Genomic DNA, 13166 nt, shown 5'->3' with positions numbered 1-13166 from the left:
CCGGTTGATTGGGAATGTTGAAAAGGACATAATCATTGAAAAGATAGAAATAAGTCTAATTAGATTTTTTAAAAAACCATGTAAACCCATGATTAAAGAAAAAATATATACATTATTAATTGTGTATTATTTAAGGTGTTATTCTTATTTTAGTTATTAACAATATTGTTATTACATAGATCATAAAAGTAAGAGAACTATACAGAATTATAGAGAATTAGTCATTTTATAGAATAAATATAGTAATTTATTGTATGTTTTTTAAATAAAATAAATAAATTTAAAGAAGTGAACTGGAAAGTAAGCAAATTACTAATAAATGTTATTTATTATTTGTTGTATATTAATATGCATATAAACAGAACAAATATCGCCATTAATAAAAATATAAATAAGTGCTCTGCATAATTGAGTACACCTCATTTTGAAAATGTGAATATAAGCAATGTATTTGTTGCATTTGAACAAAACAGATTTATTAAAGAGATATATTCATTAAAATAATATTTTAGTCATCAAACATCTTTTGAAATTGAAAGATAATACAATTAAATTCAAGCAAAATATAAAAAAAAATTACAACCTACAAAATTTCAACAAAATTTTTTGTTTGTTTATCTTGATTTTTCCTCTTTTTTTTAAAAATTTGTATTTAATATTTTTCTCTAACATATAAATTTCGGTGTACTAAGTTTTGGGTTTTATTGTCAGTTTTTTGTTAGAAAAGATTTGGTTCCAGTACTGATTAATCTACTGTACATGGACAAATATAATATTGTGTAGCTTCCTATTAAAAATATGAACATAAAAGATGGATTTGTGAGGGGTGTACTTATATATGCTGAGAACTGTATATAAATTTTTATTTTATTTTATATGGGTATGTGTGTGTACAGTGGGTGACACTTCAAAAGGACCATTACGGCCGTATGTGGGTGCAGCACTAAGGGACTAAGAACATTTTACATTTACATTTTACATTTAGTCATTTAGCAGACGCTTTTATCCAAAGCGACTTACAAATGAGGACAAGGAAGCAATTTACACAACTAAGAGCAACAATGAATAAGTACTAAAGGCAAGTTTCAGGTCTGTATGAACATGTTTGTAGGTGTAGTAAGGTGTTGTAACTATGCCATTAGGGGGCACAAAGGGACAAGATGCGAACTGAAAGAGATATACAGAAGCTGTAAATTCCCTGCTGCTTGTAAATGAAGAGGAAATAACAAAACAAAACATTATAATTCCTTCATTAATCATTAAAAACTTGTTAACGAGCGTCATTAATAAATTACTTATAAATGTAATTTATTATTTGTTATATATTAGTATGCATTTAAACAGAATAAATATCACAAATAATAAAAATATAATTTATATATATATATATATATATATATATATATATATATATATATATATATATATATATATGTGTGTGTGTATATATATATATACACACACACACAATTTCTATTCATATATATATATGAGTATATGCATGTGTAGTGGGTAACACTTCAAAAGGACCATTACAGCTGTGAGTGGCGCCGCCACAGCATAAAGTGACTCAGAACATGTTTTTAGGTGTAACAGCAGTTTGCGACTATGCTGCTGGGGCCACAAAGTGACGGGATGCGAACAGATGGAATTATACAGTAGTTGTAAATACCCTGCCATATACTTGTAAATGAAGATGAATTAAAAAAACAAAGCATTATAATTAATTCAATAATCATTAAAAACTTGTCATTTAAATCACTGTAAACTTGTTAGGCGCAATGAGGATTCACTTTGTAAAGTAAAATTAAAGAAATAAACTAAGTAAATATATATGTACATATACATATATATGTTTTTTTTTTCATGTGTGATATTTGTTTTGTATGTATATGTATATAATATATTTATCTATGTGGTTTAAAAATTTATAATATACGAATATATTATTTGTTATATTTATTTATTTATATTACTTGCTTATTTCATTTATAAATAAGCAAGTTGTGGAAATTGTTACAGAAAATACATAGAAATCCTAAAATTGTGTTGTAAAACTATTCATATTAGACCAGATTGTGAATTAGCATTTAAAGTTGAACAAAAGAAAATCATAACGTACATGCACTGGCAATGACATTTTTCATATCTCTACTTTTGTAGAACTATGGTGGTGGAATGAGGCCTCCTCCGAACTCTCTCGGCGGTCCAGGAATGCCTGGCATGAACATGTGAGTTTATGACAACTCTTTAAAACGCACTCATTCTTTCTATAACACTCCTATACGCACACTAACACTTCTTGTGTTTTCAGGGGTCCTGGCGGTCGAGGGCCTTGGCCGAACCCAAACCCAAACTCAGTGAGTGACCCTCCTAAACATTTCAATATTTCTGGAACTCTGAGAACCAGTTTCATAATGTCTCTTCTGTCCCACAGATAGCATACTCGTCTTCATCACCAGGAAACTATGTGGTGAGTGTCACGATCAAGATTATATCTGACCGTCTCGCTCTGTGCTTTGTGAGTAATCATTTTCATGCTCATCTCGCAGGGGCCTCCAGGAGGTGGCGGACCTCCAGGAACTCCCATCATGCCAAGCCCAGGAGGTCAGTTCCAGTTCATCTGATCCACTGGATTTTATCTGGAATTTTTATATCAGTTGTTCTTTTATTGAAAGTTCATAACAATAGAAATGACCTCAGTGACTGGAAATGAGCTGCAAATTGAAAGCTTTTGTTTTTGGGGAAATGTCCTGCAAATAGAATTAAAGGCCAGTTTGCCTTTCAGGGATAACGCTTAAAAATCTTTCTAAATTAAATAACAAAAGATGAAAGCTATAACAGAGATGGTCCAGCAGAACGATATGTGAAATCACTTCTGATCCGCAGTCGAAGAGCTTGAGGTTTTAAATTTACAATCCAGACCCTCCAGGATGTTTTTCTGATTTTTATAGACTAAAATGACCCCAGCTTTCCTCGAAAATATACACAGACTAAAAAATAAATATATATTTTTTTATTTATTTACTTGAATGTCCTATGAAGTGCTTTTAAATGTGCATTTTTATTTGATGTTTGATATTTTTATTTGATGTTTTATTTGATGTTTAATATCAATGAAAGAGGGGGTGGGACATAGTGTAGCTCCTCCCTTATTTTAAAAAACTGCATATAGCGTTTTGCTTTATCACTACTCTGTGAGGGTGGTTGAGCTCAAGCACATCAAATATGAAGCGTTTTGAAGGGGGCGGGGCATGTCAGATACTAGAGAGCATTTGATTGGTAAGAAGATTTGATGAGAAACTGAAGTATGAGATCAATTTTTAATGAAGTATGAGATGATGTTAAAAAAATCATTGATCCATTTAGGCGAAGGTGACAAACTACAAGCATTACATGTTTATATATCAGTTTTATATCTCCTAAACGCAAATTTTGTTACAGTTTTGATGCGCACGACATCCTAAAAACATACATATATATAAATATTTTTTTCTGTTTTTTTATTGCAAAATTGTCTGCAAATATATATACATATATATAAGATCTAAAACAAATCTAAAACGGCAGGGAATGAGCCAAAGGAAAGTTGTATATATCTTATTTTTATCCATTTGACATGTACCTTAGGGCATGCGTTAGGGCTTCCCCTATCGTAATACACGAAAACATGAATTGCTGTTAAACTGCCATTAAAATTCTCTCGTTAACTGCAGGTAGCTAAACAGAAACATTTATCGATTTTACGCACACCATAACACCAGCCTTACATGTAAAATACAAATAATGTCCTTTAGTTTGTTAATGTCCAGTGGCCGTCATGCGTCAACCTATCTCCATCATTGTAAGCTGCTTGCTTTTCTGTCTGTCCCATTGCTCCATTTGTTAGATATTTCCCACATTCTTTTGTAGTCTGAAGCATGTCAAACGCACAAAACACCAAATTCGCACCACAGGATGCCTTATCCAATCTTTGCATTGACTTCACATGTAAATCACTCGTGCTTCATCCGTGCCTGCTTATTGCACAGGCTGCAAAACAATTCCGCCCCCCTTCCATGTAATGTTTGGATTGTAAGGGCGCGGGTGAGACGTAATTTTTCAAGAGACACTCAAATACATCACATGCGCTGCTTAAAACAATAAATTGCAAACTGAAATAAATATAATGACTATATGGTTTGGAACTGTATGTTTAAGGGAGATTATAGAATTTTTTTGCGATTAATTTGCATTTAGTTAAGAGTTTTGCAGGATCGTGAAAATTAGCGACTTTTTGTTGATTTTGCGTTGGATTCAGTGATCATGGAATCACGAAATACAAGGGGGTCTGTTTATAGTTCTCATTCATTGTGTAAAGAAATGTCATTTCTGTTTTTCTGTTTATTTATTGGTGTGTTTTTTTTTTGTAGACTCAACGAATTCCAGTGAAAACATTTACACAATGATGAATCCGATTGGCCCTGGTGGCAACAGACCGAATGTAATTCGATTACTTTTTACAGTCCTCCTGGTAATATACTTTTTTTTTGGTATGGAACTAAAAGGCTGTGTGTTTCTGCAGTTCCCAATGGGTCCGGGGCCTGACGGGCCAATGGGGGGAATGGGAGCGATGGAGCCGCATCATATGAATGGGTCTTTAGGTGAGACATCGCCATTTAAATAGCCAATATTATTTACAGTAGTAAAGGTTTTGATGATTCTAATGTCTTACCTCTGTCTGTTTGATTACAGGCTCAGGTGACATGGATGGGTTGCCAAAGGTAAGAGCTTTAATCTCTGTATATATGTGAATGTGTGGTGAATGTGGGGCCAGTTGACATTTCTGTGTGGAGTTTGCATGTTTCCCCCCTGTGTTCATTTGGGTTTTCATTTGGGTGCTCCAGTTTCAAAGGTGAATTGAATAAACAAAATTGGACGTAGTATATGAATGTGTGGGTGTGTGAGAGAATGAGTGTGTATGGGTGTTTCCCAGTACTGGGTTGCAGCTGGAAGGGCATCCGCTGCATAATATATATGCTGCAATAGTTAACGGTTCATTCCGCTGTGGCGACCTCTGAAATAGAGACTAAGACGAAGAAAAATGAATGAATGGATTTATTATATTTTGGTTTTTAGTCATTTTTGCTTGTCATTTTAATTTGATTTATTTTTCAAATCATTCTAATTAGATTTTTATTTCATTTTGAATTCTTTTGATTAGTTTCCAAGTCAGCATTTCATATATTTGTTTTTCTTTTAAGACTTATTTGTAATTTATCACAGCTTTGTTTTATTTATATACTGTTTTAATAGATTTAAATAGATTTACTTAATACATGTAACAATTCGTTAACAGTGCTGTAATTATGACATATTGTTTTTCATTTTGTGTGTGAAACTAAGTATACCTATAATATTGGTTATTTGATAGTACATTACATTTACATAATCTATTTGATGTCATTTTATTTTCTAACACGTGAAAGTAGATATGTCTGACAGCCAAATCTCTTAGAGCTCTCCATTTTTATGATAACAGTTTCATATCGGAACTTAACTTGACTTAAATTTGACAACAGTACAAACATTTTCCTTTACACTAAACTGTCACTTTTACTCTTGTACTTTAACATGAGTTTAGTATTGTGTATCCCAAAGTCTTTTTGTCACTAATTGTCTTTCATTTACATTTCTAGAACTCTCCGAACAACATGGCAGGCATGAACAATCCCCCAGGGACTCCACGGGACGACGGGGAGATGGCAGGCAACTTTTTAAACCCATTCCAAAGTGAAAGTGTAAGTACACATCATCACACCGGCTCACTCTATAGCTGTCTTCCCCTGCTTTCCTAGAACCACTTGTATAATATAATGCCTACAGTTATTAAGCAGCAGTGAAGACCTGTTCACATCAAGAACAATAATTAAAACAGGAACTATAGTAGTGTCCCTACTATCACACAATAACACTCTGTCTTTGAGGTTTTATCTCGGAATACCCCTCAAATCATTTACTGTCAAATATATGTCCAATTTGAAAAGAAAAAAAATAAATCATGTGTGTACCTTTACATGCAAATGATCTCATGCTCCCCGCCCCTTTCCATAAGAGGGTGGGGCTTTCACTGATAGTCAAGAATGAGCTAGGATGGAGAATCTCATGCAGCCAAACTGTCTGAAACTGTCAGCTAATATTCAGCCTGATAAGTTTGAATTCCTGACTGTATTATGCATTATAAATGTGTTGATGAATTATGCAGATGGTGAGCATTTTGGGATAGAATAATAGCATTTGGGAACATTTCAAAAATATAATGTGCCATTTTTTTTATTCTCCAGTAGATATTCATGGTTTATTTCAGCCTTAGCCTTCACTATCATACAATAGTAGCAGTTCCTGATGTGTCTTGTTCAGATCATGATAATGTACAGTGGTCCGTTGTTATTCACGGTTCTAAAAATAGCACGCAATAAGCGAAATCCACAGAGTAGTCAGTTAAACCATCATAAAATACTGAGAAAAAATAAGTCCAGAGTTGTAGAATGAAACCAAAGATCAAAACCTGTTTTCAGTCCCAAACATTTGTTTGAGAAGAATAATTTAGTCTGTATTGGCGCTCTACAGACACGTAACTTCTACCTTCCTTTAGCATGTCTAGAAGTTCAACTTTTTGGGCGATGCTTAGCATCTTCCTCTGCCTTTGGGTGCTACTGCAGGTGCCTTTGAGGATGCAGAACATTTGTACGACATTGTGGGATTTGTTGGGGAGAAGACTTGCAAACATACAGTACAGCCCTTCAGAATCACACTGCTAGAGATCAAAGATTTATGTCAATTTAGCTAGTTGAACGCATTCTGTACTGTACAGGAGACAAGGCTTGGATTAGATTGATTGACAGTAGTCGACAGCCAATCAGGACACAGAGCATAATAGAAAATGCTGTAGAAAAAAAGCATTTCAAATTGCACAAAAAAAAAAATCTGTGAAACTGCGAAAGGGAAATCGCGTTATTGTGAGGGACCACTGTATACAAGTGTTTCTGTAGTGGTTATGTCTGCTATGTGTTAATGTCATCGATGAAAGTAGGTGTGAAAAATGTTTGTTGCCTATAACTTGACACAAACAGAAACTTGAAAATGCTAGTAAGGTGACTAGATATTATTTATGACTAAAACCAATGAAGAAGCTATGCTTTATGGTTGACTAAAAATTTTTTTAAATCTTGTCAAAAATATATTTAAAAAAACAAAAACTAACCAACATGAATTTTTGTTTGAACGTCAAGCCATTTTCGTTGACAAAATTACACTGTTATGTTGGAAAATAATTTTGATAGTTAATTTTTTCCATGTGATATTTATGTTACCACTACATAAAATAAACTTATCTATTTAATGTTTTGGGAATTTGACTCTCACTAACTTTGCTAATATTAGAATAATTGTTTTCAGTTTTTTATATTTGGTGGCTAAAACAATTACGATATTCAATTCAATTCGTCTTTATTTTTATAGCACTTTTACAATGTTGATTGAGCCAAAGAAGCTTAACAATGAAGATTATAGTAAATTGAAACATTGTCAGTTCAGTTTTCAGAGTTGAAGTTCAGTTTAAGGCCTCTTAACACTGAGATTTCAGCCACAATTCTGTCATCTGAGACAAATTTGGGAAATCCTAAATGATTCCTGAAATCCTAGGCTAAAATCTGTGATTTTTGATCGTTTGTTTGACATGATTACAGACAGCTGCTTAGTGCCCGTTGGGATTAAATTCTAGCAAGTTCTAGCTGTGTCAGAGGACAAACGTTTCATTTCAATACAACAATTCAAATAGCCACGGGGAAATGTTAAAACAGATTTTTTTCTTCCTGGTTTTATTATTCAGACACGTCACATGCAAAATTGTCGCTACATATTGTTTACGTTTGCTGTGAGGAGTCTTTTCAGAACGCGGGATAGTGAAAGTGTAACGGGTGGATGACGTCAAACTCTGGGGGCATTTTATTTTGTGTTTGGAGCGTCTTCTTTGTGGTTCAGTCTGACTTTATGACAGCTGAGATTTACAGTGTGACATGGGAGCCATGTTCATGCAGTCTGACATGCTACAATCGTTCATGATTCTTAAAAAAATCGCACAGTGTAAGCCGGCCTTTAGTTCGATTCAGTGTGGTTTAATTTTCACTGCTGAAAGTTGAAACACTGAAAAGCAAATCCATCGATGTGCAAGCCAGTGACGAAAAACAAAACTTCACCAATTGACGAAAGTGAATGAAAAAAAACCTTGAGAGAAAGCAGGCTCAGTTGGGCACAACCATTTCTCCTCTGGCCCAACTTCCTGTGCAGAGCTGCAGTCTAGGCGCCGGAGGCTGAAGAACATTTAACAAAATCATAATTTGTCAGTCTTTAGCAGATCTTTATTATCAGAGTTATTGTTCTTGGTGTGATTAGGTCTGTATTTAAAATATTTTTGCCATATAAAGTTTGTTTTGTCCAGAAATGATACAATTCTCAACTACAAAATTTTAATTGCATTTTATTCCCTCCACTTTCTCGTTGCAGTATTCACCCAACATGACGATGAGTGTGTGATTCTTCTCTTTTTTTATTTTATTTTGTTATTTTATTTTTATTTTTTTAACACCTCCCCCATCCTACTTCCTGTTCTCCTCGTCTCTGCTGCGTTCGGCATGTTGTTTTGTTTTGATTTTATTTTATTTTTTCGCTCAATCTTCAACTCCCTCCGACACTCTTGCCTGTTTTGCGATGACGCTCTTCAGCTGCTCGGCGAAACAGCGGAGCGAAGGACGTCCAGGACAAAACCCAAAGCAAACAGGCATCGGGTCACAGGAAGAGCCTTCTGATGGACTTAACCTGCCTGCTGGGCTTCGTGTCTGGATTGGGACAATAATGGCCCCCATTTGAACCACCGTGTGCGTGTTTGTACGTGTGTGTGTGTGCATGTTGGACTGTGCCAGGAAGACACTTCACAATGAGCTGCGCATCAGCATTGAGGCTGGTGGCTTTATTTCAGCCCTGTTTTTGTTTTCTTTCATTTATTTTTGTTGTCTTTTTATCAGCAACGAAACACTGAAACTTGCGGTTGTTTTGATTGCTGTGTACATTTTAAAATGGAAAACGAAGCTAAACTGGTGACGCTAGGGGGCAGGAACGGTCTCATTACAATATATTTGTATATTATTGATAATATTATTGTTATAATTTTCATAATTGCTATGATGATGATGATGATGATGTACGCATAATTTTATGGATTTTCCTGTAAAGGGCACATTTGTATCTCAACAACATCAGAATGACAGAATAAGCACACATTCAAATGCACAATGACACTTCTGTTTACATGATTTTAGGTATTTGTTTGTCTCTTTGTTTGAAGTCGTTTCGTCGGATGTCTTTGCATATATACCTCTTCCTATGTTCTTCATCGAACTGATGTCAGCGCTATTTCTCCAAGATGTACAGCCTCAATTTTGTGTGTCTATGTCAACAAAGTGGCTACAATCACTGGTTTAACGCACCCGTCGGCACTGTATTTAAAGATTAGAGTACATTTTGGCATCTGCAAGGCGACGTTTTCATATTCACTGCCATTGCAATTCACTCCATCAATCGAACTAAGCAAACCGGTCAATAAGGAATACATTTTACCAACCATTCTAGACAACTTTATCATTCGCGTTCATTGTAATTTTGCCACTACGTGTTTTTGCCACGTTGTTTTGCAAGTCTTTTTAGAAATATTACCCATGTGTTTGTAAAAGTAGTTGGAGGCAGGCTGCTCTTACAAGCACGAGTTTCTCCTTGTGCTCTTTAGTCCCATGTCTGTAAATATAACTTTTTTTTTGTTTGTTTTGTTTTTTGGGTCATGGACCTTATTGGTATTTTCAATACACTACTTGTCTGTGAAGCTCATGTGTGGTTTCATTTCTTTTTCTTTTCATCTTTGGTGCCAATCGCGGAGTTTACCGTCAACAATTGTAAAGTAATACGAGGATTTTGGTAATAGAAAAAAAGGGAAGTTTGCATGTAAAGATGTCTGGATTATATTTTACCACCAAATAAATAGTATATAATTTGTTTAATTTACGAATTTAAGAAATAATTTGTTTAATTTACTATTTTAGGACCATTTTCAATTCATAACATAAAATGAAGCACATTTTGCCAAACTTTGCATTCGTTTTGCATGTAGATTTGTGTTTTTATCGTATTAATTTAATTTACAAATTTTGAATCTTGTTTTAATTGTCGAAATTTTGACAAATTTAACCTTTTTTATTTTACATTATTGTGTCTGTATTTTAGAAGCGGAAAATATGATTCAGACAGATTTGCGGCCATCTTCATTTGCATTTGAATTTCCATTAAAACTTGTAACCTCATTAAATTTCATTTCATGCCAACACTTTTTTAATCAGCATTTCATCCCTGAACATATTAATCAATCATCACGGGACATTCAAAAATCACATGCATTATAATCAGCGTGACCCCTGAAGAAGGACTTGAAACTCTAGCAAAGCCAGTTTCAAATGCTTATGTTCCAAGACTATAAGTAGCCTATATTTTATCCATTCGAGCCTCCTGGTAAGTTCTAAAGGCATTTCCATGCTTGCTTTGGTTTGTCTGGTACGCAGCACTTAACCCTTTTTGACCGTTAACCCTTAAACTTTGGTTTACTGTAAATACTGTAAAATGCATTTTGATATCATTGACATGTTTTGATATGTCAGTCACAACCAATGAGTACAGCTGAGAGTAAGTTATAAAGAATTTGTGTTTTGTATTTTAAAGAGATGCTTTTGCTGTAAAAAATCTGCAGATCAATGGTCAGCCATATTGTCAGTTAACATGTTTATGCCTTTAATTTTTTCAAAAGCTTAAATTCCTTAAACATTTATTGGTGTGAAGAAAACTGAAGGCAATACTTTGAGTTTTAATGCAAGGCACTGCAGGTGTTTTTCATTCAACTGTTGCAGACAGCGTTTTGTCTTTTTATAAAGTTTTTCCTCTTTTAGTCTAGTAAAACATCCAAAATCGACTTCTAGTTTGTTTTGTTGGGCTTTATCAATTTGTGCACTACAAAAATGCTTTTCTTACTTACATTTTTTTTGGTTGGTTTCTAGTCCAAATATCTAAAAATTCTTAAATCTAGAAGCATTTTCTAGATGAGCAAAACATATAGTTTTGTTTTAAGAAATAATATGCCAAAACAAAGTGAGTTTTTCCTTAAAATGGCCCAAATAATCTGCCAATGGGGTAAGAATATTTTGTCAAAAGAAAAAACAAGATTATTTTGCTTTACCCCATTGAAAGATTTTGATTGTTTTAGGGAAAACTCACTTAATTTTGCTAGATTATTTCTTAAAACAAGACTATATGTTTTGCTTGTCTGGAAAACGCTTATTGATTTAAGAATTTTTAGATATTTGAACTAGAAGCCAAACAAAAAAATGTAGGTAAGAAAAGCATTTTTGCAGTGTGTAGATTTTAATAACAATACAAGTTTTAACAATACAGTTTTCTTAAAATTGTTCAAAAATCTCCATTTTAGCAGCTTTACATACACCAAAATACACCCTTTTATACCTGTTAACGATATTTAGAGCGATACACAAGTAGCCTAGCTATACTATTTATTATTCTACAAAATAATGAGACTTTTTCTTACTGCTTGCAGTATTTTCTGGTGAGTAGCCAAATAAAACATTTCTAAAATGCCCTCTGTAAAAACCTTACACTTATACAGGGGTTCCTGGAGATCTACTTTCCTGCAGAGTTCAGCTCCAACCCTGTTCAAAAACCACTAAACCAACAAAGTAGAATCTGGAGGAGCACTTGGTAATTAAAGACAGGTTGATGAAGGTTTGAGCTGAAACTCTGCAGGGTGGTAGATCTCCGGAAACAGGATCGGGCACCCCTGCTCTAATGTCAAAAAATTAACTAATTTCATCCAATGTACAAATTTTTAATTCAGTTCATGTTTATTTCTAAGCGCTTTTACAATGTAGATTGTGTCAAAGCAGCTTAACATAGAAGTTCTAGTATGTTTATGCGCCATTGTGTGTAAAATATGACATTTAAAACAAAAATATTCCTAACTTGCATATTTAAACGTTTAAGAAAGTGTAAGCTAATACATTATAACTTTCATATCAAATAAATACATTTCAATATGCAGTTCTTAATGTAGCCTAATCTATTAACATGGCGATAAGTATTCGACTATTGTTTACCTCTTTCACCTGCAGTGTCTTGCCTTAAGCTGAACGGAAATCATATTGCGAGTTTATATAGAAACATTCGAGACAGAAAACACAACCTTACAGCAATTTAACCGTCAAATTGGATAAGTTTTACCTCAGATTAAGGCTGAAATGTTTTGTTCTGTTGACCATCTCTGCACTTCTGTTGTGATGTGTATATAACCTTGTAACATTAGAAAGAGGTTTGAGCGGCAAACGTGTATTTTGGAGCAGGAAGGCGAATGACAAGAGTTTCCCCTGTACTTTTCATCGTCCTTTCTTGCGACCTGACAGTATTCAATATGAAGCAGTCTCTGTCCCATTGGGTTTGCTTTGTATTTCATTGTAGGGTATAGCTCGGATCTGTGTTTTTAGGGCCTTAGGTGTCTTGTTGTAGGTAAATATGTCCTTTGTATGTTTCTTTATATTGTAAAGTTTCTTTAGACTGAGAAAAAAAGAAAAGAAAATTTGCTTATCAAAAAGAAATGCATCAATAATAAATGTAATTTGATATTTTTGTGCGTTTCAGTTTTTTATATATATATATATATATATATATATATATATATATATATATATATATATATATATATATATATATATATATATATATATATATATATATATATATTAAATATTAAATCATTCATAAGTGATTTGGTAAAAAAAAACATAAATTGATATATTAATTAATATTAATATTAGATTAGTATATTAAAAACAACTAGAAAATATTTCATGTACAGTGGTAAAATTACTAAATAATAATGAAATTAAATTTAATAAATATGTAGGTGATATGAAATCTTAAATATCATCAGTAATTGTTTTAAATTCTTTAAGAATACATGTAATTGTTAAAACATCAGAAACAAAAGTATATAGTTTATTACAAAAGTATAATGTTATATAGCC

General features: G+C 33.3%; 1 protein-coding gene and 1 long non-coding RNA gene across 2 annotated transcripts in view; one reads left to right on the top strand and one right to left on the bottom strand.

Moving 5' to 3' along the window:
- Nucleotides 1-9913, top strand: part of ssbp4 (single stranded DNA binding protein 4) — a 91846-nt gene extending 81933 nt beyond the window's left edge. Inside the window, 9 exon segments of the mRNA NM_001202512.2 lie at nucleotides 2164-2231; nucleotides 2315-2360; nucleotides 2438-2473; nucleotides 2553-2607; nucleotides 4413-4483; nucleotides 4565-4643; nucleotides 4735-4763; nucleotides 5679-5780; nucleotides 8545-9913. Coding sequence (NP_001189441.1) covers nucleotides 2164-2231; nucleotides 2315-2360; nucleotides 2438-2473; nucleotides 2553-2607; nucleotides 4413-4483; nucleotides 4565-4643; nucleotides 4735-4763; nucleotides 5679-5780; nucleotides 8545-8574 — 516 coding nt within the window. The 3' untranslated portion in view covers nucleotides 8575-9913.
- LOC141380320 (uncharacterized) overlaps nucleotides 1-13166 on the bottom strand; it is a 371642-nt gene that overhangs the window by 227530 nt on the left and 130946 nt on the right. The gene's annotated exons all lie outside the window — the stretch shown is intronic.

This window comes from Danio rerio, chromosome 22 (assembly GCF_049306965.1).
Source record: "Danio rerio strain Tuebingen ecotype United States chromosome 22, GRCz12tu, whole genome shotgun sequence".
NCBI classification, from domain to species: Eukaryota; Metazoa; Chordata; class Actinopteri; order Cypriniformes; family Danionidae; genus Danio; species Danio rerio.
This window is presented reverse-complemented; position numbering and strand designations above follow the sequence as displayed.